General features: G+C 40.0%; 1 protein-coding gene across 1 annotated transcript; it reads left to right on the top strand.

Annotated features, from left to right (window-relative positions):
* The first annotated feature begins 3,256 nt into the window (after positions 1-3,256).
* opn8b (opsin 8, group member b) lies at positions 3,257-24,198 on the top strand. Its single transcript, XM_075459155.1, has 4 exons — positions 3,257-3,483; positions 16,061-16,354; positions 20,086-20,411; positions 21,843-24,198. Exons 1-4 carry the CDS (start codon positions 3,414-3,416, stop codon positions 22,185-22,187), a joined length of 1,035 nt encoding a protein of 344 aa, XP_075315270.1. The 5' UTR covers positions 3,257-3,413; the 3' UTR covers positions 22,188-24,198.
* Positions 24,199-27,268: the final 3,070 nt, after the last annotated feature.

The raw sequence follows: 27,268 nt of genomic DNA, 5'->3' as shown, positions 1-27,268 counted from the left end.
CTATGAAAACAGCGCAAATTTCAGCTGCTTTAAAGAAAAGGAGTTTGAAATGATTCTTGACATCTGGCTTGAACACAGACCCTGAGGAAACGCTCGATGTGTTTCCATGAAAAACATCGAGGCTAAAATAGCAGCATTTATTTGAAGTGAAACGCCTGCAGGGCGTTGGGCTTGTGGTCAGATTGTCACGTTTTGCACGAACAATTGTAGTGCTATTGCAAACTACTCAGTTATTTTGCTACATGTAACTTCTGAGACATACATAGTGAAAGCCACATCCAAATTATTCTGTCATTAGGTTTGACATTTGTTACCAGAGGCTGTGTAGATATGCAAAAGCTGTAAAAGCGTCATCATCTGTTAGTTTTTGGTTTTTATAGATAATTTCTAGTATCAGCCCAACATGTATCTATAAGACCAGATAAAGATTAAGATTTGTGCAGATGTCGAGCTGTGATGCTTAGTTAGCCAACTATCAAGCAGAGTGTTTGTTTGAGTGCGAGTTTGCCGAATGGTCATCTTTCTGCTATCGTTACATCTTAGGCTAGAAGTCCCAGAGCAAATATATGGTCTCACTGTCTGATTATTACCGCTGTAACCAATACAATTGGTTGTAAACAACTTTCCTTTGTAAGCCTATAATCAATGTTCAATAAAGATATTGGCTCCAAAACTCCTAAATACAAAGCAATTATTTTCTCTAGAAAAACTGCGTTCAAGTATTTAAAACATTACAACAATATTACTGGGCATGTATTGTTGTAATGTTTTAAATGCTTGAACGCAGTTTTTCTAGAGAATATAATTGTTTTGTATATGGGATTATCGTCCATCGACTCTTTTGGGCTTTCACATGCGCGAGCATACCGACAAGAGGTAAGTGACATGCTGTTTATAAAGTTGTTTTGTAACGTCCCCATGCCAGTAATGTGAGAACCATGCATATGGTTTTGATGGTAAGGCTTGTGACTTTATTGTCGGATGGTTTATAAAGTGGTGTGACGTTTCTGCAGTGTTCAAGTTGTTGTTTAACGTGGAAGGGTTAGCACTTGCCCCTTAGCCACCACGTAGTTGGCTAGCATGACAGGCTGGTGCAAACAGCGCAATCGCCGCACAGGGAGCGCCGATTTGCACCAGTCTGTGTCCTACTGTCAGTATTTGACAACCTCTAGCAATGGGATTGCGCTTCAAATGCCCCGGAGTTCCCCTTTAAGGTAATACTTGAGAATCTGCCAATTCTTTTAGCTTTTTTTGGCTCCCCCTATAATTGTGGCATTTAACACCACCAGTGTTGAGCATGTTGCTTTAAAAAGAAAATGAATGAATGAATGAATGAATGAAATCTGGTTAAAAAAATACATTTCATCATGACAACATAAAACAGAAATAAATGTTTTTAGAGAAATAGGCCAATGCAAAGGAAAAACGAATAGAGAAATGAATATAAGGATGAAAAATCAGATACATATATAAATGGAGAAGAATTGATCCAAAAAAATAATTGACTTGAAATAGAATGAAGAAGTAAATAAAATGAGTAATGAGCAAGTGTTATGAATAGAAATAAAAACCTATTGTTTTGGTCAACCATTTCTGTATTTTTGCGTTTATTTTGTACTTTGGCAGTTTCAGTCTTCCACAGAGTGCTGGAAGTAGCTACTAGTTTGTCGGAAATCGTCGATCCATATCCAATAAAGGTGGATAAGCACCTTTCCCTCAGTTACATCATCTTATTGTCACGCTTTTTTATCTGAAAAATGTCACTCAAACTGACACCTGCCGTTTTTCTAAACACATTTCTTAATCTTTGTGCTTCTGCCACGGATCCATCTGTTAAAACTTTCCCAACAACCCTGTGATGCTGTCCTTTTCACACTCGCCAGCAGCAATAAAACATTGTTTTCTCTCTGCACCCCTTCCGGTGGATGTCCTGTCTGACAGGCTGTCTGGACTGTGTGGGCACTGAATCTCCATAATTGATTCCTGGGGAATTTTCTGCAGCAGGTGGTGGCAATGGTGTAGAGAGACTCAAAACATACAAAGAAAAGCCTGAAGACAAGTACTGAATCAGTTGTAGATTCTTTCGGGTTAAAGCCCTCAAAATGCTTCAATTTTGTCAAAATATCTCATTTATACCTTTTTCACCTGAATTCATTGTGCCAGTCAGAGTGATCCAAAAACTGGAAAGCCATCCATATAAATGTGTAGCTTGTATTGATTAAAAACTAACAGAAATCCCAGTTAATGGAATTAATATAGACTCCAATGTACTGTGAAAGCGGTGAACTCACTTTATCCACCTTCGCTGCTAAGTAGAAAGGAAGGAAACAATTCTCAAGCCCAAAGTGGCAAAAGCCCTTCAAAGTGCTGTGACCCGTGAGGATGTATTTTGTCAATGCACCTGAAAGTGACAGGTTACACTGCACATTTAAGACGGCAGCATTCTGCTCTTCAATTCAATTCAATTCATTTTTATTTATATAACGCCAAATACAACCAATGTCATCTCAAGGCATTTAGATGATCAAGTCCAATTCAAGCCAATTGGAATTCAATTAATTCTCTGAGTAAGCATCTTATGATGCAGAGGCAAGGGTTGTGTTTTTATCGTTATTGACCGAGAAAATGGTTCCTGTGGCCCCAGTGGCTGCTACGATATTCACACATGAGCACAAGCTACACAAACTAAAATGACAGAGGCTAAAGAATAAAATCCCACAACAGAGGTGGTCAAGATAAGGTTAAGGTTTTCGGTGAGTGATTTAATCATTTCCTGTAATACCAACAGTAAGTCTGAAACAGAGCGTAAGGAATTTAAGATTAGCCTACATACTCGTACAGTGGCAGCTTTTTCATAACCACAAAGTTGTTATGTGGCCCTCCAGCTTCAATGAAATATGTAAGATGATTATCCACAATACAAAGAATGCAGGAACATAATCCAGAATACCACCTGAATGAGCGGATCACTCCTCATGTTGCCATGATTGTACATTTTAAGACATTCTTGAGTCTGTAGACTTGATTTAAGAGTCATAATAGTATTCGTGTCTAGTGCACAAGTTATCCTCTTTATTCCAACTGTTGATGGTAATTTCTGTGGGAAGACAGCCCTCAGCCTCAAACCAGAGATCAGTGCTTCCTCCTGTAGGCTGGAGCCCAGCGGAAAGTCACACGACAGCACTGGAGACGTTGGATGGTAGCACTGCCCTTTACGCATGATCTCCCTGACAACAAACCGCTGGCTATAGGCACAAGGCTGCAGCCTCTTGTGTCTCTGCTCCCTGCTTGCGGACGGAGGGATGTGACACTGGAGCGCATCAGCAAGCGGCACATTTTGACTTTTCTACGCTCCACGAAGATCGCATGAGGATCCTTTTTGTCACCTTTTTCGGTTGCTTGCCATCTTTCCAATGGATATCTACGCCTCCACTTTATCACCGGCTCTGGACATCGGCGCAGGCTGCTATCTGCTGGTTTTAAGTAAGTTAAATGGCGCGCGTAAACATGACTAAATTAGTTGTTTTTCTCCGTTTTTGTTATTAATACTGCCATGCGTAATTATTTACTACTCTTCGATTTGAGATCTTGAGAACCGATACTTTTTTTTTTCACAGTCCATTTTACGCACAGGTGATATAATACTATTCGCCTGAGAGCGAGATATTTGCATTTCACTTTACACAATACAACTGAGAGAAATCTCTGACCTGTCTGCCTCATCGGGGAAAACATTTGATAAATCCATGCTTGCATGTGGCTGAGGCAGGGAAACTCACACCGCTTTCAAGTACGCCTGTGTTTATTGCATCAGTAACTAAGAGGGGTATAGGGATCATTGTACACACTGAAACAACTGGGTAACTGAAAGTACTTCTCAATTTATTTTTTTGGGTCACTTGGGTGGGTGTGTGGTCAGGGTTCAAGAGAGGTGCATCCTCAAGAATAACTCCAGCTGACTTCTGTGTGTGCGGGTGTGTGTTTGTTTGTGTCCCTTAGTGGGGACAGGAAACTGCCGCGACATATGGGAACCTCCTGTTACCACGGAGACCTTATGAGGTCCTCTTAAATAAAATATATGTATATATATACATATATTTTGGTGTCAGTATTTGGTTTAGGGGTTAGGGTCGGAACGAGATAGGTTCGGGCACTTTAACTCTTTCACACACAGCAGTCACTGCAGTGCCTGATTTCTAATAAATGCATGGTTTTGGAGGGCATAGTTGCACATTAGCCACTTCAGTGAACACCAACGAGTCGTCCTACACACTGCCACCTGCCTAACAATCGTTGTAAGTGCGCCACACATTTATCAACCCCAAGATGGCCAGTGGAATATGAGACCTGTCACAGCTTGTAAGCTTTATGGAAATCATATCACAGTAAAAGGTCCTTAAAACTGTATGATTTATTATATATATATATATTTTATTTAAGGAGCCATGTAATTGTTTAAGTTTATTACTGTCAATTTAATGTTGAACATAAATAATGATGAATCATCTGTCTACTCAGTTGGACACTGCTGTTATATTTCAGTAACAATCGAAGGTATTTTAAATCAATTCACGTTATTAGGTTGTAACTTGTAGTCATTTTAACATACTATTAGAAGATTGGTTTCATTCAGTGTCAGTTAGTGTCTCTTCAATTTCCAGAACTCAAGTGCAGAGCAACACAGGAAGGTCAACAAGATCGTGGAGCAACTGCTATCTGAGTCAAGTGAGCATGATGTTAACGCTGTAATGATGAGTGGCAGCCAGAAAAAATAGATGTTGAAAAGAGTGCCATTTGTGACTGTAGTGATGCAGAGACGGAGGGATCTGAGGATACAGAAGGGCCAGATGCTGAGAAAAATGAGAATGTAGCAGCTGACAAAGCTTAAAGGCATCGAAAAGGCCTTTGTCGTGGGAAAAAAGCCCCAAAAAAACATCTGAGGGTGTCCTGGAGTTTCTGCTTCCGGGATGTTAGCAATATATCTTTTGGGCCTAGTGGGTTGTGAAGTTGGGTCTTAGCGGATTGGGCTTGCAGCACACAGATGCCATCAGATCCCATCAGATCAGTCTCTGGCGAGTGTGGATGCTGGGTGAGCACCTCAGACTCTTTTTCGTGTTCTTTTTGCCCCCTCTAAGGAGTTTTCGTGTGGCCCACTGATGTCGAGCTGTGGGAGCCTGCTGCTGCAGTGCTCTTATTACATGTGGGATGTGGGACTTTGCTGCAAAGATATTTATATTTTTATATATATTTATTAGCGCCTGATTGGATAAGAATAAATAAAGCTGATTGTTTCCAATGGAAAAGGGGCTAAGCTTGAGAAAGGTGTGCTTAATATTTGCCATTGCGAGTATTAAAAAGATTAGTGCTAAAAAAAAAAAGTGTGAGGACAGTGTTTTTAAAAAAAAGGGTCATCATAAACACCGGTAAAAGATTTAGACTCACAATCATTTAGTTTTGATGGTAAAGACCAGGATAAGAGTGTAGGAAAGACTTTATGTCAGTGGAATGTCCTCATTGGGATATCAAAACAAACGTGTGTATGTCTCATTGAGACATAGAGCTATTATACGTCAAATTGAGAGGAAGAACCAGCAGCGACAAGACGCCTCCTGCGGGGTCTCTTCATGTTGCCAGTGTCTGTGAAAAAATAGCAATTGAACACACCACAAAGATTGCTTCCAGCTGCTGGCCAGGATCCACGTTCTCCATCAGCAAACTAAGATGTAACTTACCAGTGTAGAAGGGGGCGGCAGTAGATACTTTATACAACAGGGAAAAACAGGAGAAAAAAGGAATTAAAAAAATGGTTCTCAATAATGTCTTAAAGGGCTGGCTTATCATAATACTGAGGAGTATACAGAAGCAGCTCAAAGTCAAGATCAGAGAGAGCAAGGAGGTGTATAGAAAGAAGCTTGAGAGTAAACTAGGTGATTAGCAGCACAGGAGCACCACAGGGGACTGTACTCTCACCATTCCTTTTTCACTCTGTACACTTCAGACTTCCAGTACAAGTCAGACTCCTGTCATCTACAGAAATATTCAGATGACTCTGCAGTTGTCGGGTGTATCAGAGATGGACAAGAAGCTGAGTACAGAGAGCTGGTGGACCGCTTTGTGGCATGGTGTGGGAACAATCATCTCATCTTGAATGTTAACAAAACAAAGGAGATGATTGTAGATTTCAGGAGAAACAGGGTCAGATCAAACCCTGTTTCCATCATGGGAGAAGAAGTGGAGGTGGTTGAGGAATATAAATACCTTGGTGTTCATCTGGACAACAGACTGGACTGGAGACACAACAGTGAAGTCATCTACAAGAAAGGACAGAACAGACTGTACTTCTTGAGGAAGCTAAGGTCCTTCAAGGTTTGCAACAAGATGTTGCAGATCTTCTACAAGTCTGTTGTTGAGAGCGTCATTTCCTCTTGCGTCATCTGTTGGGGCAGCAGCATCAGAACCAGGGACCTAAAAAGACTCAACAACCTGATAAAGAAGGCTGGTTCTGTTCTGGGGACGACTGTGGAACCTCTGGAGACAATAATGCAAAGAAGGATTTTGCATAAAATCAAGAAAATTATGGACAACCCTGAACATCCTCTCCATGAGACTGTTATCGGAAAACAGAGTCTCTTCAGTCAAAGGCTTCTTCAGTTTGGATGCAAAACGGACCGCTACAGGAAATTTTTGCTGCCCACAGCCATCAGCATCTATAATAACTCCTTGATTTAATTGAGTTACATCAACATTTAATTTCCCTCTGGGATAAATAAAGTATTTTTGAATTGAATTTAATTGAATTTGAAATCATACATGCCAATTGTTCTTCAGTTTCCTCACTCGACATTGCCGATTATTGCCGAGAAAAAAGTACAAAGGAGAAGTTAGCAGTTTGCTTTGTGTCATCACTGCCACCTTCTCTCTTGTGCTCCCATTTGCTGCTCTGAACAGCAAGTCAGAGGGAGTTGGTTCACCAACAGACCCAACGGTGATTCAGCATGTTTAATAGACTGGAAAAAAAAGGTTGATAGAGTTCAACAATAGTGTGCGTAACACACTAAAATGACAAGACAGACACACATTCACTGATGATCCAGATGTGCCCAACGGCCAATTGTGCACTTGTTGTACATGTTGTGGCCTCATAATCCTTCGAAAGACCAAATCCAAGTCCTAATAAGTCAGAATGTAATAGGTTTAGGTAATGGTTCAATTCTATGGTTTGGGTTTGGGGTAGGCTGAACACAGTGGATGGAAGTCAGTGCTGTGTCCTCATAAAAGTAGCTCTGCATGCTGGTGCGTGCATGTATACGTGCTGGTTTTTCAATTGACGTATTATTGTATTGCAAAATGCCCACTAAGAGTTCAGAAATTATAGCTGAACAAAACCCGAATGTGGTCCACAGAGTCAAGAAAGGGGTGAGCTATTTCTAAATGCACTTTCACTGCAGGGTGTTTTAGCCTGCTGGTATTGACTCAGAATGCCCATGCTGTGACGTATGCTAGTACTACTTATACAAATGTTGCATATGTCATATGCATTTCAATACTATACATCTAATAGTAAAGCCAAAGCTACCATTTCGACGCTCTAAGCTGCATAGCATGATTTGCACAGTCACATCCTCTCTTCACTGGAGTGCTGTCATCTAACAAAGCTCCAGGAGTCGTAGTAATCAGCTAGAATGCTATTTCACACATTAGACCTGCTTGGAGCCTTGTCAGAACAACCAAAGGCAGACTGACAGATGTACAAAGCATAATGGAAGATGGTAGATAGCAGCTTTGGCCAAACTGTGCTTGAATAAGGGAAGGAACAAACACAGACCGCTGTCTCCCTCGTAAAGGAACAACAGAGCAAAGCATTGAAAGTTTAGAAATCAAAAGACAAAATTTGATCAAAGTTTCATATCACAAAGAGAATTTTGTTTTTCAAATGGAAAAAGGACATCCTGGCTGTTGGCATTCATACCAGCTAAAGGAACTCAATAATATAGGAACCATGCTCTGTTTTATTTCCAGTTTTAAATAACATTATGTGAAGAAATCCAATTGATTTCATTAAGTCAAAGCATTCATATCTTATCTCCATCCAGTTCTCTCCACCACACAGAAGGAATACACAACCCTATCATTACCATTGAAATTGAGTTGGACATCAGCCCTAATGGGACTTTTCCGATTTGGGTTATATGAGGAGGCTATGCAGATTTCAGAGCTTTTACATGATTACAATGAAGTCAGGCACAATGTGTTTCATAGCTACATGACAGATGCAGAACAATCACACAGGAGACCCTATAAACTCGTCAGACAGAGAATTTAGTGAGAGTTGATATACCTGTTAAATTAGAATCACCTGATCACACACAATCTGACACAGTCTGGTAACATATGAAATAGGCATGAACTCTGTATAAATAACTTCATGTTGGCTGTATGTAATCTGTTGAAAGTACATTTCCCCACCTAGGAATTGTTTAGTTGGTTATACCCCTCAGTTTTGCAGGGTTACAATGCCCCTTTTTTGGGGGGATTAAGGAGTTATGGTCAACTCTGTTAGGGTTCTGTAGGTTTACTTATGGTGAAGGGGATTTAAATTTATGGCTTTTTGTAATCTAGTTCATTATTGATCTCTTGTCTTCACTTTAGTTATCCAATTATCAGCATTGCTTTGGCTCTTGTTCTAGGCTCTGCTTTAGTTATTTCTTGTGCCCTGGTTTAGTCACCGTTCTGTGTTTTCATTCAATTCTCGTTTAAGTGCTGGTGTTTTATGTGAGCTTTATTCTTTGAGTTTTCTGTTTTGGTCTTCAGTCATCTGCTTTAGATTCTGTTGTATTCTTGTTTTCCTTTCAAGTGCTTCTATTCCGTTTGGGCCCTGAGCTTTTATTTTCCCCAAGTCCCTAGTTTAGTTACGTGCATTCAACTCTGCTAGTATTCATATTCATGTTTCTCTTAAGTTTGTATTCTGCTTATTCTCCAGACACTTTCAGTCTTTGGTTTAGTTTAAGTTACTCTGTTCTTGTCATTACACCAAGATGCATTCAGGTGTCTAGGTCTCCACGCACACCTGTTTCCTGTTTATTACTCACCTGCTGTCTCTCAACTTATCAACTCACCCAGCATTTATAGCTCTCAGGTACTCTAAGTCATTTGACCGTTCGTTGTTGTAGTTTCCCCCATGGTTATTCTGTCTGGCTCTATCTTGTACTCAGTATTTAGGTTGTTTAGAGTTTCTTGTGCTTCTGGATTTCCTGCTTGGCAGTGCCTTTTATTTGGGTTTGTTAAATAATGGTTGTTTTATTCTTTATTCGTCAGCCTCTCTGCATTTGGGTCTATCAATCCTCTGCCATTGATCACATTAATCCAACCCTTCAACCGGATTGTTGAGGGGCGATTTGGATGGTTCTCTCAATCTTTACAAGGAAATGGACAATCCGTCAGAAATCTAGGGATAGGGGCAAGTAAGGGTTGCTGAGATTGGGCCAAATTCTACAGTTGTTGCTGACACCTGATTACACACTCGAGCAGACACATGGATTTGACCTATTCATTCTAAAAGTTGTTCAACCAGCTTTGAGAATCTGAACAGATCTCGTCCAAAACCAGCAATTTTGGTGTCTGTGAACTGTGTTAGATTATGTTTCAGAAACCTCTGTATCGCGCTGTAGCTCCTCTGCTCAATATAATCAGCGTGTCACTTTACAAATATATGTAAAAAGACCTCTTAAAGGGGAAGTCCGGGGCATTTGAAGTGCATTTCCATTGCTAGAGGTTGTCAGATACTGATAGTAGGACACAGAGAGGTGCAAATCTGCGCTCCCTGTGTGGAGATTGCGCTGTTCGCACACCCTGTCATTACAAAAATACATGCCCAGTAATATTGTTTTAATGTTTTAAAAACTTGAACACAGTTTTCTAGAGAATATAATTGTTTTGTATATGGGATTGTCGTCCATCGACTCTTTTGGGCTTTCACATGCGCGAGCGTACAACCAACCGGTGAGTTACATGCTGTTTATAAAGTTGTTTTGTAACGTCCCCATGCCAGTAATGTGAGAACCATGCATATGGTTTTGATGGTAAGGCTTGTGACTTTATTGTCGGATGGTTTATAAAGTGGTGTGACGTTTCTGCAGTGTGCAAGTTGTTGTTTTACATGGAAGGTTTAGAATTTGCCCCTTAGCCACCACGCATTAGCCTCGCATGACAGGGTGTGCGAACAGCGCGATCTCCACACGGGGAGCGCAGATTTGCACCTCTCTGTGTCCTACTGTCAGTATTTGACAACCTCTAGCAATGGAAATGCACTTCAAATGCCCCGGAGTTCCCCTTTAACAAGGTTGGCATTGGCACACTCTTAGCTCCCTCTCCCATTGCCATGTAAATAAATAAAATAATGGCATATATTATGAGATCAAAGCACACATGACAGTCAGTATGACAACGTACACCAAACACTATGGATTTTCTGTCCATGCAAAATATCACATTTGAAATAAGTGGAATTCTTTGCTCTGGAAAGCCTTTTTCCCAAAATGTTCATTTTCAATGCTTCTAACCTTTACTTGCATGTAAACAATAAGTTAAAAAAAATAATATAAAAGCTTTGTTTGTCAAAATACACATGGACAAGGCCTCAAACTGTTCTTGAGTACATCACTCAAATTGGCTACATGTATACATTACTGTCAGCATGAATGCACATCTGCTCTCCAAATAGCAGCTTTAAACACAGAACTGCAGGATTTGAGACAATGTATAAGTCTACATAACTGACCTTGTGCATTCAAGTGGGGCCTAAAATGAAAAATCTTTATCCCTCTCAAGACTAAACACTGATACTGAGAGGATGACCAGGGACTGCTAATTGAACTAAAGAAAAAAACCTTGTGTGTTGGGGTTAGCATTGTCACTACACAGCAAAAAGGTTCATTGTCCAAATCCCTTTTAAGGCTTTTCAATGTGGAGTTTGTATGTTCTCCCCGTACATGCGTGGGTTTCCCCCTGGGTACCCCTGCGTCCTCCCACCATCTAAAAATACACACGTTAGGTTAATTGGTGATTCTACATTGACCGTAACAGTGACTTTGAGCTTGAATGGTTGTCTCTGTGGTGGTCCTGTAATGGATTGGTAAGCCATCCAGGATCTATCACCTAATGGCAGTTGGGATAGGCTCCAACACTAGACTAGAATAAGCGGGTATAGAAAATGGATGGAATGGTATCGACAATGGATGGAAATAAGTAAATATAATAGAAGATGGATAACGGCTTGGTTAAGCGGCTTAATGACTCTCCAGAGAAGTTCGATTTGAGGCCCTTTATTGGAACAATGCATCACATGTATGACGTGATCTTTGTTGCAAAGTCACATAAGCAAGCACTGGCATTTTAGGAAGACTGAAAAATTCTAAAAATAGGGCTGCAGCTCATGGATCCAAGCAGTCCGTTCTATATGACATGACTGTTTAAACAACAAAAAGAGATATTAACAGTCGATTAAACACTTGAAAGAGTCTTTGCAAAAGGTCTAAAGATCAAGCTCTTCCTCCCCTCATGTTTTTAAAACATGAGGTTTGAAAACAATGGTGTATTTCAAATGGATTAATTCAGCTAAGAGACAGTGAAGAGTAAGTAGGTTATGTGGATAGTACTTTTTCTTTTGTTTAATATTAATGATTAATATCTATCAATCCCCCATTCTGTACTGTTCACCTTTCCCCTACCAATGCCCCCACTCACCCCTTCTCTGACATAATCCTCTTTTAGTCCATATTGTACCATTATGGCATAATAAAGCTCTGTTAGGATTAGGATGACAAAACCATCCTCCCTTTTAATATCTATCTAAATCTGGTACAAAGGACTGATTACCATTGGTTTGTTGGGCAGTTGCCCCGTTTCTCACTCACCCTTGTGCAATTGAGTGTACGATCATTAAACATAAAGCCGATCTGTGAACTTCCTGTTTTTAAATTTGTTTGACGTTCATGAAATTCCTTTACTGCATTTGGATTCCTTGCGTAGTCCTGCTTGTTTTCTGTGTAGAGAGGAGCACATGCTGTTTCGCATCGGTGATGTTTGTTAAATAACTACCTTCGCATTTTGCTCCTGGTGATTAGAAAAAGAAAAAAAAAAGGTCTGTTTTTGGTTGGGTAGGAAGCAATAGCATTAAATGTACGGAAATGTTATTTTAGATTGTTTAACCCTAATTTACATGATTAAAAATGAGCTTTTAAAATGTGAGCTCTTCCATCCATCTAATGAAATAGTGGCTGTGTAACTGTCAAAGACCCATTCTCCTTGTAGACCTGAGCAGTGAGGGTAGCGTTGTGTTTCCCCATTGATTCTTTTTTGTTCTTGCGCAGTGAGTGGTTTGAGCTGTTGGCTTGGGTGCACTTCTTTGAAAGTAATTTTCAGTGAGCTGGAAGTTGATCGGGTCACTGGGCTTTGTGCTTTAACAGTTCCACAGAGGATCCTGCGGGAGGTCCAGTGTTCAAAGTTAATTTTGGGGAGGTAGAGAGTCAGACAAAAGGAGCTTACACGTTGAAGCAGTCTGTCACAATTTTTGTGGAACAGAAAAGTACAGTTAAGCTTGATCTTCTGGTTAGATATAATCAAATTAGGATTTAGGTTGAGTTCTGAGTTAGTAGAATTTGTCCATTTTTGGTTGCTTCCCTGGTTAAACATCATTGCTAATGGAGCAAAAAAGCTTAGTTGAAGGATTTTTTTTCTTCCTATTCATGGAAAGGACATAACTAAAAATGGTAAATTCAAAATGAGCTAACTTAAGCAGTGCTTGTGACAGCCTGTTTAATTGAAATGTCTTTTCGGCTCTAAGCTATCTGACTGTCTACCTGGTGAAGTTATGTGCTAGTTCACTGAAAACAAAGTTAGCTCAATTTCTTACAATCCTAATAAGAGTAGCGAAGATCCACGAGCAAGGTGGTCCTGTTGGGGAAGGAATGCTTTGAAAAAACCCTCGACCCTGGAAACTGGAGCTGAACTGGTTCAGCTGTGAGCTAAATTAGCCAAAAAAAAAGAGCCCCATATGCTAGCTTTGATTAGAGTTGATTAGCCTCAAGCTAGCCAGGTCAAGCTTCAAGGTTCTGACACTTTTAATGTGTTTTATGTTGTGCACCGTTTGATTTCTGTTAATAAGCCCACATTTAGCACATTTTCTGTCCAATCTAAGGTGGATGCTACTTACATAACTGTCCCCTGTGAGCATTTAAAAAGTCAGTTGAAAAGACAATTTAAAAATAGTTAGGTGATGTGTGAAAAGATACGGAGATTCAATTAAAAAGTGAGAGCCGTTTCTTGCTTCTTCTTTTTTTTTTCATTGACTAAATGAAGACATAGTTTTAATGTTCACATTAAATCATGTCAGATTATTGTCAACACCCCTCTTAATTTACAAAGCTACACAGCTAATTTGCTTCATCTGGGAACACCAAGGCACCATTTTAATAATTCAGGCAAAGTAAATGTGGAGAGACCAATAGTGGATGAGTGAACCTGGTGTGAGAAGGCCTGCTGATGATAAGAAATGTGGCAAAAAAATCAAGTTAACTTGTTTTCTTCATTTTGATTACTGCATACCCTGAATATGACCTTACATCACAGTATGACCTCTTTTTCAGAAGGTGATCTTAATCTGGTTACTATCAGAATACTGTTGTTCATGTAGATTGTAGCCAATTAACTAGGCTAAAATCAAACAAAGAACTCAAATGGGTTGCTACTTCTACTCTAAAATCAGACTATTACTAACAACTTTAAAAACACTATCAGAATCCATACACATAGGGCATTAATATCTTAAGCACTGAGGAAATTTAGTTTATTTTCTGTCTTGCAACACCATTGGGAAGACATCTGATCTGAAATCCTTCTGTAACCACTGCCTTACTGTGCCTGTGAAAGACATCAGGAGGAGGTGTAAATCCCAGGATTATTGTCCATGCACTATAGATGATCATGTGGGCTGAGGTGAAAGCGGCAATAAATTTTTAAAGACACAAAAAGGGAAAGTGTGTTCATAAGCTGTCTCCATCTTCTGTGTCAGACACTTTGTTCCGCAACTGGAATTAATGACAGTAATAACTAGAAATAATGACAGCACAAGTATACACTTTTCTCAGAGCGGTATGAATGTGCCAAGTACTCCATCAAACACAGCATCTTATACCTGTGTAGGGTAGCTGGGCAAGAACTAAAGTGCACCGTGAGAGTACTCGTAGTGTCAATGTGCCAATTTAAAGCAACAAGAGAGATTTTCCATTTAAATGTCACATAATCAGTCTGATGTGATAATGACTTTTACATGTTAGAGGTGTAAAAAAACAACCTTCTTATGTTCAATTTCAGGGTCTGCTAATAGTTCTGAGTCTCAAATGCTCCCCGTATCGCAAGACAAATGTTCTCATAGTATGTATATGATAAATAATTTGGTGTTGAAAGAAATCCGACTACCATCACCCCTTTAAGGTGAATTCAGACGGAGTACTTGGCTGATTCTGAAGGTGACCCAGATCCGTGCAGCATCGCACAAACTGAGGCACGTCTAATTAATTAGGTTTTTGTTTTTCCTTGTGAACAAAAAAATATATGAAGATTATCATGGGGCTTTATAAATCTGCTTCGTACATACACATACACATACACAGAGGAGAGGAGAGGGGAGAGGCTGGAGGGAAGTGGTGCAAAGATCTGCAGCTCCCAGTGAGTTCTAAAATCTATAAGAGTTGACCATCAGGTGGGTTGCTTACAGTTTAAACACATGCTGATTCCCTTTTTTTCCAAAAAAATGTTTGTTGGATTTTGTCAGATTTGTTGTTGTTTTTCAATCCCAGTACTTAAGTTATCATCAACTGTCCTTTAGCTGTCGCTACATATTCAGCAGGCATCTTATTTTATTTTTTTTTCCAGCAAGTCTAGCAGCACTGTTCTGTGGAAACACGGTTACGAGTAAAGGTCATGCATTTAGCACCTCCCACCCTGTGTTTGTTCTACGCTTTCTCTCACCCTATACACATTACACGCATGACGGATCAGTGCTCTCCTAACACAGGTTGCGATTATGTTTGGGCCGTTTTAATGTGTATTCAAGCTGTGTTCAGCCTGTGTGTTGGTCCAGAAGGAGCATCACACAGCGCAGAGCATCAGGGGTCTGATAACAGCAAAGAAAGAATAAGAATGCACTTAAATCAGGAAGTGATAGATGATAAAGTGGGTAAATCTCCAGTAAGCTCGGTGGAATAAGCTCATGCCCTGCCCTGACACTGTGTGCTTTTTCAAATTCGGTGGATTATTCACAGGAGAATAGTAAGCTTGACTTCTGCGGTGATGCAGTCAGCGTTGAACAAATACAGGCGATTTATTGCAGGGAAATTATCCAGCAAATTCAGCCACGCACAGATGAGACGATCTGTGATTTACGCAGTGAAGACAGACACAGCATGGACATAGCTACTGTGACGTCATCTGTTTGTCTGCCTTCGAAGTCCTTCTTTGTTTTCCTTTGGCTGTGTTAAACTTGAGTTTCACCAGCTGGGACACTCGTTCACTCAGCGGTTGAGCCATATTGGTGCAGGGAAGATGTCCTCGTATATACCCAATATATACCCATTGGTTAGAGGTCACAGCACTCCCCAGTCACTCCCGAGTTTCCCACCCATTAGAAATGCTTTACTTCAACACTAGTGTATCATTTAAACAGAGGACTTTTTTTTTTTGCATAAAATCCCTCCCCTACAACTGTCATAAATTAACAAAAGATGCCAAAAACATTGTTTATATCATTGTAAAGATTTTTGTTTTTATTCTAATGTTGGGTATTTTAACATAGGGCTCTGTGAGGATTGACTCTTTTTTTGCAGTAGGTTATTTAAAGCACTGCTGTTCTGCTCTGGAGGTTGTTGATTGGCCATAAAAAGGCATCCACTCCTGAAGTAGTTTCCAGTTCACATAGGGTCATGACCATGAAAAATGGAAGATCACTGTTCAATCTGTTTCCTTTTCTTTCCCCGCCGTCTTCTCCTCCTCCTGTCTGTCTCAGCTGTGCTCTCCATCGTGGGAAACCTGCTAGTCCTCATCATGGCTTTCAAAAGGTCATCAAGGATGAAGCCGCCGGAGCTTCTGAGTGTGAATCTGGCAGTGACGGACCTGGGAGCAGCTGTCACCATGTACCCCCTGGCCGTTGCCTCCGCCTGGAGCCACCACTGGCTCGGGGGAGATGTGTCCTGCATTTACTATGGCCTCGCAGGCTTTTTCTTTGGCATTGCCAGCATCATGAACCTCACTGTCTTGGCCATCGTGCGCTTCGTAGTGTCCCTCAATCTGCACTCTCCCAGTAAGTAACTCTTGGTTTCAAAACGCTGGTTAAAAATTCAACTGGGATGTTAAGATTTAACAATGTCGGGAGGGTTCACAGCGAAAACTTAATGCAGCAGCCTCTGAACCAAAGTGATACATCAGTCTCACGTTGTTGTGGCAACCTTATTAGACTCTCAACAGTGGCAAGTGTTAAAGCAAGCACTAAATATATGAACCCTTTTAGCGCTTGAACCTAAATCTGCTCCACTGGATTGATGCATCACAATTACAGATCCATGAGCTAAAACAGTTCAAAGGATTTCTGAAGGACTCTCCGAGACTTTTATTGGCTAAACTTCAAAAAGCAAAAGCGACAAATCCGCTTTGCATGACAAGACGGCAGTTGGCTGCTTCCATGTTTCCATCCAACGTGAATATTTAAAATCATCCTTAACTAGAAAAGGGACACGTCAACATTGTGTTTTAGTACTTAAAAAAGCTGCCTGCTACGCCCATCTGTCTGAATAACTTATTTTACTTATTTCCCGTCTTACATTTCAGGGTTACTTGATCAAAGCAGTGACTTGATATTGTGGGAAATGCTTTTGTACATCAAGTCAAATAGCGAGCAAATATTAAGTTAAGCTCGGCTTAAAGGGATAGTTGGCCTCTTTTGACATGAAGCTGTATGACATCCCATACTAGCAATATTATTTTTGAACATTTTCTTACCCCCCGCTGCGTACTGTGAGACGAGTTCCAGCCTTGTTTTGGCGTTGACGAAGGTAGTCCGGCTAGTTGGCTGGGGCCACAAAAATAAAGCGTTTTGCTTCTCAAAACAATATGCGTTCAAAAGAGTAACACATTTGCATCACAAAATCGTTGTTCAGGAAAAAGTCAGACCTCACAATCGCTTGGCGCTATTTTCTCTCCCTTCGTATCAATGCGTTCAGCCACTTGCCGATAGCCGCACCTGTTACGGTGTTTACTGCTCGGAGGCAGGGGACTGCTCGGTCTGCACTTCGGTCTGCATGGTCTACATAGCCCGTAGTGATACGAAGGTGGAAAGAAAATAGCGCCAAGCGATCTGACCTTCATTAGCTTGTCAGGTCTGGAACTTCACTGTTATGAAAGGCTGTGTAAAGCAAATGTCATGGCCTTATGTACACTCCTAAAGCATTTTTCAATAACCAGTGGCTATGAGTTTCTCTTAGCAGCTGCCCAATACTCTTAGCATTGAAATGCCAAACATCCACAAAGCAATAGATGCCAATAAGATTCTCACGCAGGGTGTTGTCAGGTAACTGCTTCCACAGTTCACAAAGCCTGACCATGAAATATTTTACACAGTGCGGCTTGAAGAATTGTTAGGAAGGCTAATCACATTTAGAGCCGAGGATTCTCGCTCAGAGGTACAGCAGTCAGTTGTGAGTGGATGCCCCTTTTTATTGAAAGAGTACAGGTCGTTTCCATAAGGCTGTTTGAAATTTTCTTAGAGTGGAGGTGTGGCTAAAATTGGACTTTTTGGTGAAAATGAGTTCTCCAGCGAACGTGCCTCATCCCCATCAGTGAAGCATGGTGGTGGCAGTATCATGGCTTGGGCCTTTTTAACCGCATCGGGGCCAGGACGGTCTACCACCACTTATGGAGAAAATAACTGATTTTTTTCTCCATTCCAGTGAGCTCTTAACAACACATATGATACATCCTTCAACAGCAGCCTTTAGAGGATTTCTTTTTGCAAGTTATTATTCAGAGCATTTTTCTAACTTATCAGGGGTCATGTCCTCAAGGAAAACATACCGATCGTCATCACCTCAAAAAATTCACTGTTCGATGTTTGCAACTGAATTACAGGGGGAGAGAGAAATAAAGACACTGCCAAAATGTCAGGCTAGTCTTTTGCATTCAGAGGCTGTTGCCATGGCAGCTCTGTACAAGCAGAAATAAAAAATGTGAGCACTTGACTTTTGAAATTAGCAGATCACATAGTTTATGTAAACACTCGAGACTTGGACCATTTAAATCAGGGATAATTACCAGTTGGACAGCGACAACACCACTGAGAGCATAGGACAAATTCACAGTGAATGAGGTCTTATCAACAAAGGGCACAAGGAGGAAAACAAGACGGCTTTGCAAATAACATGTGGCAAATCGATTTGCATCTCATCTGCGCTGTTTAGTAATTGGTTTGAAAGGCAGAAACACAGGTCCATTAGTCCTTCGAGATATCGATAAAACAGATAAATGTCAGTAAAAAAAAAGAAGGAAAAAAAAGCAATCTGAAAAAACAAATATCGGTCAAAATAATTCTGTGCCAATCTATGAACCCATCTAAGAGATTACTAACCCACGGTGATGGAGTGGTATTACTGTAGATCAGAATGTAATGGATTTTTATTTTTTACATTTTGGGATATTACATCCACAGGTTCCCAATGAGCTGTTGATATTTCAAGCTCATTTCAATCTCCTTTTGGACTTTTAAAAAAAAAAAAACATTTTGTCCAGTGCTCTCCATGTTATCATGATGTTTCTAGCGTGTTGGATTCGTCCACCCAGGCTACATAAGCTATTTCTCTCCATGTGAGGCCCTTCTGGAATATTTATGAATGTCATCACATATTACTGTTACTGCCTGTTTGAATACACTTTGCATATATTTACAGACTTGCTCTCGTTATGCAGCACATAAGGTTTTAAAATTTATTCAGACGTCTAGTTGATGTGTACATTTACGAGATCGTTTGCTTTTTTTGTTGCTTTTAATCGCCGAACACATAAATCTGCAGAGGGATGGGATTTGTTGCGGCGATGGTGGCCTCATGACCAAAACATTCACTTGTTTTTAAAATGTTTGGATATACGTTTTATTTTAAAATTTCCATTTATTTTTTTTTAAGACACACAGATGGCTATGAAGATGAATAGCTTTGATTATTCTCCAAAATGCAGATTCAAGCCATCTACATTAATTATATTATGTCAAATGCAACATCAAAGTCAACTGCTTTGACCTAAAATGTGATTATCGTACATTAACAAGTCCCCCTCTAGGCCATGAAAATGTCTAAACAAATCATGGATTCATTGATTCATAGCACACAGGAATTTGTTAAAGAGATGCAAGTTCCTCAAACTTTATAAAATGTTGTATTTCCTGCAGCAATATCTATTTAATCTCTACTGACTTCCATCCCTGCTTTTCTTTATAAGACGTTGGCTTACATCACCTCAGCTCGGTCTTGCATCAAAACCTGTAATGGGTCATCGGTGGAAATTAGAACTGTGTGAGAAAGATAAGGCATTACTTTCATGAGGCTGCAAAACTTTGAGATGCTCACATTTTCTCAACATAAGACGACAAAGAAGAAGAAAATGGGGGTGGGGGGGGGGGGGGGGGGGGGTGATTGGGGAATGAAAATGAAGGAAGAAGTGCAAACATGAATAATAATACAAAAAGCAAATTGGTACTAGTGGTGACACAAACCCCAGTCTCCTTGGTGAAAGTACAAAGTTTTTCCTGTGTTATCACCACAGCTTCCCACCTGTAAACGTAGTCCTTGTTGGGGGTGGGCCGCGAAAAGTTTAGGTATCTTACAATTTCACTGCCTTTATCATGATGTGGATATAATTTGTTCAGTGCATAATTGTAACTATTACATGTTTTGAAATGATGCCGGTTGATGAATGACTGACAGCACTCGTATAATGTGCAGCTCACTGAAGAAGACAATGACTAACCTTTGTTTTTTCTCTCTGCAGAGGAGAAAATCAGTTGGAAGAAGGCAAAGATATTGTGCATTTGGACGTGGCTGTATGCTCTGATCTGGGCTCTGTTTCCCATTCTGGGCTGGGGCCAGTACGGGCCGGAGCCCTTTGGCCTGTCCTGTTCACTTGCCTGGGGACAGATGAAACACAAGGGCTTCTCTTTTGTCATCTTCTTATTCTCCTTCAACCTGGTCATGCCCAGTGTCATCATCATCTGCTGCTACTTTGGCATCGCTTTGAAGCTTTATTTCACCTACAGAAAATTAGGAAACAGCAACCACGTGCCCAATATTGTCAAACTCCACCGGAGGCTGTTAATAGTAAGTTAGTCTCTTTTAATAATAGAGCTGTAATATTGTAAAACAGGGGTTTGGGGACACATTTAATGGCCAACAGAGACTGTCTTACCAAATACGACCTCTTGTGATGTGTGCTCGTGGAACCCAAAAGTATGTGCATTTACATCAGAAGAATATGTGACCTCTTGTTCTTGTGAGAATAGCTGCATATGAAGTGTATAAATGAAGGTACCCATAATTGTTTTCTATCTCTAATGAAGTGAAATTCATGGCTAAACTGAAGCAGGAAGTGATAAAGGTTCATTGTAACATGTTGTGTTTACATGCATCCAAGACAACCAACAAAATGGTGACCATGAGGATGACAGTTGCATTTTAAAACCATGATCTTTTTTTCTTTTTTAACCCAAACTAAGTAGTTTTAAATTTCAAGCCCTAACTAAGAAATGCTATTGCAACCAGGAAGTGGCACAAGTGGTGGAGTAAAGTGCTGTGATGTTACTGTTTGAATCTAATTCAGAAGGGGAACACAGCAGTCATACAGTACGTTGGCACAGAACACCCAAATGATTAAAAGTACTGCATGTGGCCGAGCCAACTACTCAGGCTCCTGCTGATTTTAAATGTATGCAGATTTGGGGACTAATTTTGGCATCAAACGGTCTGCCTTAGGGGCTGAATTTGCTGGAGCGATAATACCATGTCAAACTGGTAGTCATTTCAAATCTCTGCCACCTGTGAAGAATGTATAGGTGGAATTACTTATTTCAAAATAATTTGATCCCCTTGCTTGACTTTTTTTTTGAGTGCAATTTTGATGTTATTCTCTAGGATTTGTTGGATTATATCATTATTATTGCGCATCTTTATACATAAAATCCAGTTGCTTGTTTAAATATGTTGAAATGCCAACAATCTCCATGGGGTGTAGGTCTATTGGGATGAGCCTCTAGTCTCACAACTACTCTGGCTCCTTCAAAGCAGGATAGTTTTCTGGTGTAAAGCAATCTATCGGCTATACTGAAGATTCTTGGGTTTTAAGATTTTGTCCTTTATACCACTGGAGTCTTGATTCTGCAGTATGTTTTGAGTCATTGTAATTTTGACTGAATCCGACTTTCCTCAAGAATTTGCCAATATTTAGCACCATCTATCATTCCTTAGAATTCTGCCTTTTTCCCGGGCCTTAGCATTGACAGTCTTCCTCACAGCATGATTCTGCCACTGCCGTGCTACACTGTGGGGATGGTGTTCTCAGGGTAATGGTTACAGCTCAGTTTTAGTTTCTTCTGACCTAATAATGAACTAATAATCTGAACTAATAATGCAACGTCTGAAGGTAATTGGAAGCACTAGATTTAAGTTTAAGACTTCCTAGCAAATGAGGGGGGTACTTCTCAAAGAAGCTGTATTTGGACTATTCACTAACTCTGTTCCCTTTTCTAATTGCAGATTGCTGTCTTAATCAGCATGGGTTTCATAGGCTGCTGGACACCCTATAGTTTAGTAAGCCTCTGGTCTATTTTCTATGACAGTAGCAAAATCCCACCTGAATTCAGTCTGCTGCCGTGCATGTTTGCAAAGAGCTCCACAGTATACAATCCTATGATCTACTACTTCTTCAGCCAGAGCTTCAAAAGGGAGGTAAGGCAACTACCATGGCTATGCCTAGGCTCTAATCCATGCCACGTGTCCAACAGCGTCAACGACAACAACATTTACATGGTTAGTGCCGGCGTCAAGAGCAAAGAAGCGCCACAAGAAACTTTGCAGGAGATCATGGAATCAAGACAGTGACTTTTGGGTGGAAAGACTTGGCTGTTTTATTGGAACATACTTCAGAAAAAAGACTGAGGTGACATGTAAACAGTGGAAACATTTGAGATATCATAATGTTTTGTATCTTGCAACCATTGTCAGAACAGAAGGCTTTCTAACAGGTAAGGTAATATAACATAACAACACATAACGTAATAATGGCCTTGCTCGTGAATGGCCAGGGTGGTTCAGAGTAGTGATTGCACAATATGAAATGCTGTGAATGTTCAGCCAACAAAAACTATAGAATTTGAGTTAATTTAAGCTTGGAGTTGGCAAAACCCCTTTACATCATTGCAGACCCCTCTCCCAAAAAAAAGTGGACTCTCTGTTGAGTAAACCTATGTTATTGATGAACTGGCTAAAGCAAACAGCTTTCGGGTTTGTCATTTATCACGTTTGCACTGTCATAGAGCAAGATGTGGAACTGTCTGAGAAGTGGCAGCCACGCATGATCAAAGAAAAGAATAAAAAAGTCAACAATTGCAAACCAAAGTTTGTACAGAGAAATGTAACAAAAACATTACATTAAGCATGGATAGACGCAGTGTTTACTTTAATGATTCAATTTGATGTTGTGAAGGAATTTTTCTGCCCTCAGGCTGTGTTTTCTTTTGTACTGTCTATTTCAGGGACAGTTGTGCTGTCCTTGAAGGTCAAGCTTATCCTGCCCCCAACAGCAGTTTATGTTGAGAAACAATATGTAAAGATATGATGGACCGTGCTTCCGGTGTTCTGACTAAACCATGTGTTACAATGTGAATAAGTACAACCTGCAAGCAAAATAACCTTAAAATTATGACTGGTATTAGTAGCGCTTTGCTCTGTTCTTCATATTATCCTTTTTCAATCATATTGCTGCCGATAATATTTTCTGTCTCCTGAAAATTTCGTCCACTACAAGTTAACGTGCTTCAACTGCTTTTTTTTTAATAAATTGAGACACCAAGTCGGTATTGGCTAGAAAAAGAGAAAAATACAGTACATACAAAAAAATGTACATACTGTATCATGCAAAAATCTTTTTGTTTGATTTTGAACATAATTACATCTACAATGTGTAGAGACCTCGAAACAATGAGAAAAGACCATTTATTTAATTATTATTTTACTTTTTCCATCCATCAGTAAGTGTTTGAGTGAGGCAGGCAGGTTTGCAGTGGGATGTGAGTTATAAATCTAATGAGCACAGCGCCACTTCACGGCTACCTTTGTTGAGCAGCAACCTCACAAGTCCACCAGTTTTCTCTCTTTAGTGCAACCACTTCTGCAAACTTACTTTTATTCTTGGTGGCACTGTCCCCATTGTATCAAAAAAAATAGTGTGACATCTTGTATGCCTGAAAGGGTTAACTTTACCATCAACTTCAATTATATGGCAACAGACTACAGCTCAAAACTGTAATGCTGATGGACAATCAGAAAAAAACTTTAGTCGATCAACATGAATTGGTTGTGCGTTGCCGTGCTACTGTACTTCATTGAAACTAAACTCATATAGCTGGCAAGCTCTGGTGGTGCACATGTGAGCATTAAATGGTCAGGATGAAAGTTATTTTGGAAATGGAAATGCATGTTTGTTATACATTTGTTTGACAGGAATATGCGAGGCACTGCCATTAAATGTTGCAGCCCACTTCTGGAATGCAGCGGCAGCTCAGTATTCTTTCAAATACAAATATCTTTATAAAAATGTGTTGGGAGACGTTTTGAAAGTTTGATTCTTTCTTTAGCTTTGCCAACCTTATGCTAACATTCTTTCAAGCTAATCACGCTAACGTTGGCACTTCATGTAAACCATGTTAGGCTCCATATCTTCAAAAGGCAATTATTTTGAAAGTGGTTAACTGTTCTTAAGCATTTGATACCATCAGAAATGGCAACATCTGTCAGCCAACTTCTGATGAAACAGAGTACAAGTAGGGTTGCCACCTGTTCAGGATTTTCCTGATTGTCCAGGATTTTCATGGTCTGTCCAGGAAAATAAAAATAAAAATCCTGGACATTGAATGTCGCATCATGTTTGTACATGATGCGCAAAATGTGTATTTCAGTTTAATTGAAGCGTGCCTACGTCCATTATACACAGCCTTATTGGCTCTACAAAAATGACGTAGCATAACATGGGTGGTGGTGGTGGGGGCACGCACCGTGGAGGTTCATTAGAAATGGTAAGGTGGAGACGGAGAGTGTGTGTGCCCCCAGGTGTCCACAACTAAAAACTGTTGAAAATATAACAAAATAATAAAGGTCTGCTATTAAATAAACAAATAACTAGAAATAGTCATTCTTACTAATTTTAGCTATACAATTGTCGCTTAGAATGACGGTTTTTATCTTGGGTTAGATGTGCGAAAGGCACCGTTGCTTACAAACATAAAGGTCGATTTGATGGTCAAAATGTCCAGGATTTTTGTCAGACACAGGTGGCAACCCTAAGTACAAGTGGCCTTAAAGCTTTCATTAGCCTACTTTTTGTTCACTAGAACCCATCTTGAAATTGATCACTTTGAACCCTTCTGTGGTGTTTATGCTTTCCGTTATTACTAATGCCGTCTTTATTGCTTATAATCAAGGTAAAGTCAACATTTGTGAATTAACTATATATGAAGTGTTGTGGTGTTGTCGGCTGTGGTACTTAAAGAAAATCAAAAAAGAGAAAAAAACAATCATGAGTTGGGTCACAAAACCTGTGAAAAACACAAATGCCACTGAATGGATGTACAGTGCTTTTCTGAAATTCCAAGGCACAATGTGATGCACAAACCACAATTAAAAACAGTCTATGATAAAAAGGGTGATTTAAAAAAAAAAAAAGCCTTGTTTGTGGAGACACTTAATGTTTTTAAAGATTGATACTGTAATGGATGGCCTGCTTTGGGTCTAAAATTATGCCATTAATCCTTTTGTTAATGTTGACCCTTTTGCCCTTAATATTGGAGAATGAGAGCTAAAAAAAAGTAACTTCTTTTGAAGTAGGCAAGTCATCGCACAAGCATGGTCTGTTATGCTTAAGTAAACACTATTTCACATTGTGTAGTATTAAAAATTAGCATGTTTAAAGGCATTTTCATTCCCTGTTTTTCATTAGTGACACCCGTGTCTCCCAAATAAATGTGAAATTTTCATTTTTATTTGTTATATTTTTTATTTGAATTTTGTTGTGCAAAGTGTTCTTTTTTCTGTTTCTTTGATCTCGTAACTGCTGTTGAGAGTACTTCATTTTTTTTTTAAATATGTGAATGTAGAGCTCTGACCCTTGAGCATATTTATGTACACAATTCATTGGTCATGTCTGAGAATAAACACATCATGAATACAGTAAAGTCATGGACAATTGGTTCCCCATGACCGTGTCACAGAATCATTTTAGATCTTTAAATCTGATTCACCTTAAAATATACTTAAAGGAATGGGATCTGTTGCAGGCTGATAAATGCTAATGCTAGTGTTTAAGGTTGCCGTCATCTAGGTTGTTAGCATGCTAGCATGACTTATGGTAAGAAAGACTGCGTGGGATAAAAGATAATGTCTGTCATTCTGTTGTACTGAAGTAACTGTATTCTTTTTTATTTGGTTGCTAAAAGAGAAAAATTGTGAATGCAGCCTAATGGCGTGTCATATGGATTCAACCCAAGGGGGCCATGAATACACCACATTGTATCGTGACGCATCCAATGGCTGTCAAGAAAAGGCAACAGTAAATTTTGACTTCATGTTTATGCTTATTGTTCTACAGACAAGTGAGGTGATCACCAATGAATGATTATTCATGCATGCAATTCTCATATTAATATTAATCTAGGGTATAGACATCGATAACTTTAAGCCATTTGTGCCATGTGTGACAGAGTTGCAGGAGTCTGGAGTCTAACCCAGCTGTCATTGGGCAAGAGGCAGGGTAGGCTAAACCCTGGACGGGTCGCCAGTCTATCAACCATGCACGCTCCTAGGGACAATTTAGAGTTACCAATCAACCTAACGTGCATGTTTTCGGACAGTCCAAGGAATCTGGAGTACCCGGAGAGAACCCACGGATCCACGGGAAGAAAGATGCAAACTCTACACAGAAAGGCCCCAACCAGGATTTGCCACCACACTACATAGTTAAATAAATTCAATAATACTATACTGATTCAGGATGGAAAAACAAATAGTAATACTGTGAAAAAATTGTCATATTCAGTAATTTTGTAAGACTGCTCCGTCTTGTACCAATCTTTATAGCAGACTTGAAGAAGCCTCTGTCTGAAGACACTTTGTTGTTTAATCAGTATGACGTAAAAGGATGTGCTGTGTTCTCTTTATTAGCTCTTTATGAGCTGTCGCAGCTCAAGAGCAGCTCTGGGCACAGAGACGACCTTCTTCGTCCGCTTGTTAAGTTTCTTTGAGTCAACTGTCTCTGATGAGGCGGGCCAAAAAAAATGTCTGCAAACAAAATTGCTCTCTCCACCACAGAGATACCGGAGATTTGCAACATGCTGTCATCAAACGGTCAAGGATCAGTTTAAAAAAAAAAATTCTTAAAATGGAGTTGTTTCCATGAAGATGAGCTAAGGAGAGATTCTTTAAAGGAGTAAATTATGACTTGCTTTTGTGTGTGTGTGCCTTTCAAAGCAAACGGATTACCAACCAAAACTTCACACCTCAGTGCCAGGTATTGCACTAGTCTTTAAATGCGTCTCTTGTGAATTCTTCTGATGGGATCTTGTCGACCTACTTTATGTCAGTAAGGATTTACAGTCGTCCTGATAACACTATTTCTTTGTGCCAAAGAAAGGCAAATGGCCTGGGTGGAATTTCCAGAAAACAGTTTTCACGAGGGAGTCCCAGACACTGGCTTCTTGTAGAGGTTGCTAGCGCCTCTTGATCACATGAGTCAGTGTGAATGGATGTGAAGCTGTCTGGGGAGGGGGTCTCAGAACTGCACTGCACTTTGGCTGATAAGTGGTGCTGCGGACCGCTTGCTCTGTTTATGGCAAATGCTCAAAATTCACATGACCCAAAAGACACCGTTGATGACCAGAGGAGTCGATATCTAATGTTAGCCCAGTGATTCT

The sequence above is a fragment of the Odontesthes bonariensis genome, chromosome 24 (genome assembly GCF_027942865.1).
Source record: "Odontesthes bonariensis isolate fOdoBon6 chromosome 24, fOdoBon6.hap1, whole genome shotgun sequence".
In the NCBI taxonomy this organism is placed as follows: Eukaryota; Metazoa; Chordata; class Actinopteri; order Atheriniformes; family Atherinopsidae; genus Odontesthes; species Odontesthes bonariensis.
The sequence above is the reverse complement of the archived record's forward strand: the minus strand, read 5'-3'. Positions and strand labels throughout refer to the sequence as shown.

Bases quoted from the DNA above. Each gene is read 5' to 3' on its own strand.
- opn8b (XM_075459155.1), top strand. From the start codon at position 3,414: ATGGATATCTACGCCTCCACTTTATCACCGGCTCTGGACATCGGCGCA. The intron at 3,484-16,060 runs GTAAGTTAAATG...TGTCTGTCTCAG, and splicing joins CTGCTATCTGCTGGTTTTAA to CTGTGCTCTCCATCGTGGGA. The intron at 16,355-20,085 runs GTAAGTAACTCT...TTCTCTCTGCAG, and splicing joins CCTCAATCTGCACTCTCCCA to AGGAGAAAATCAGTTGGAAG.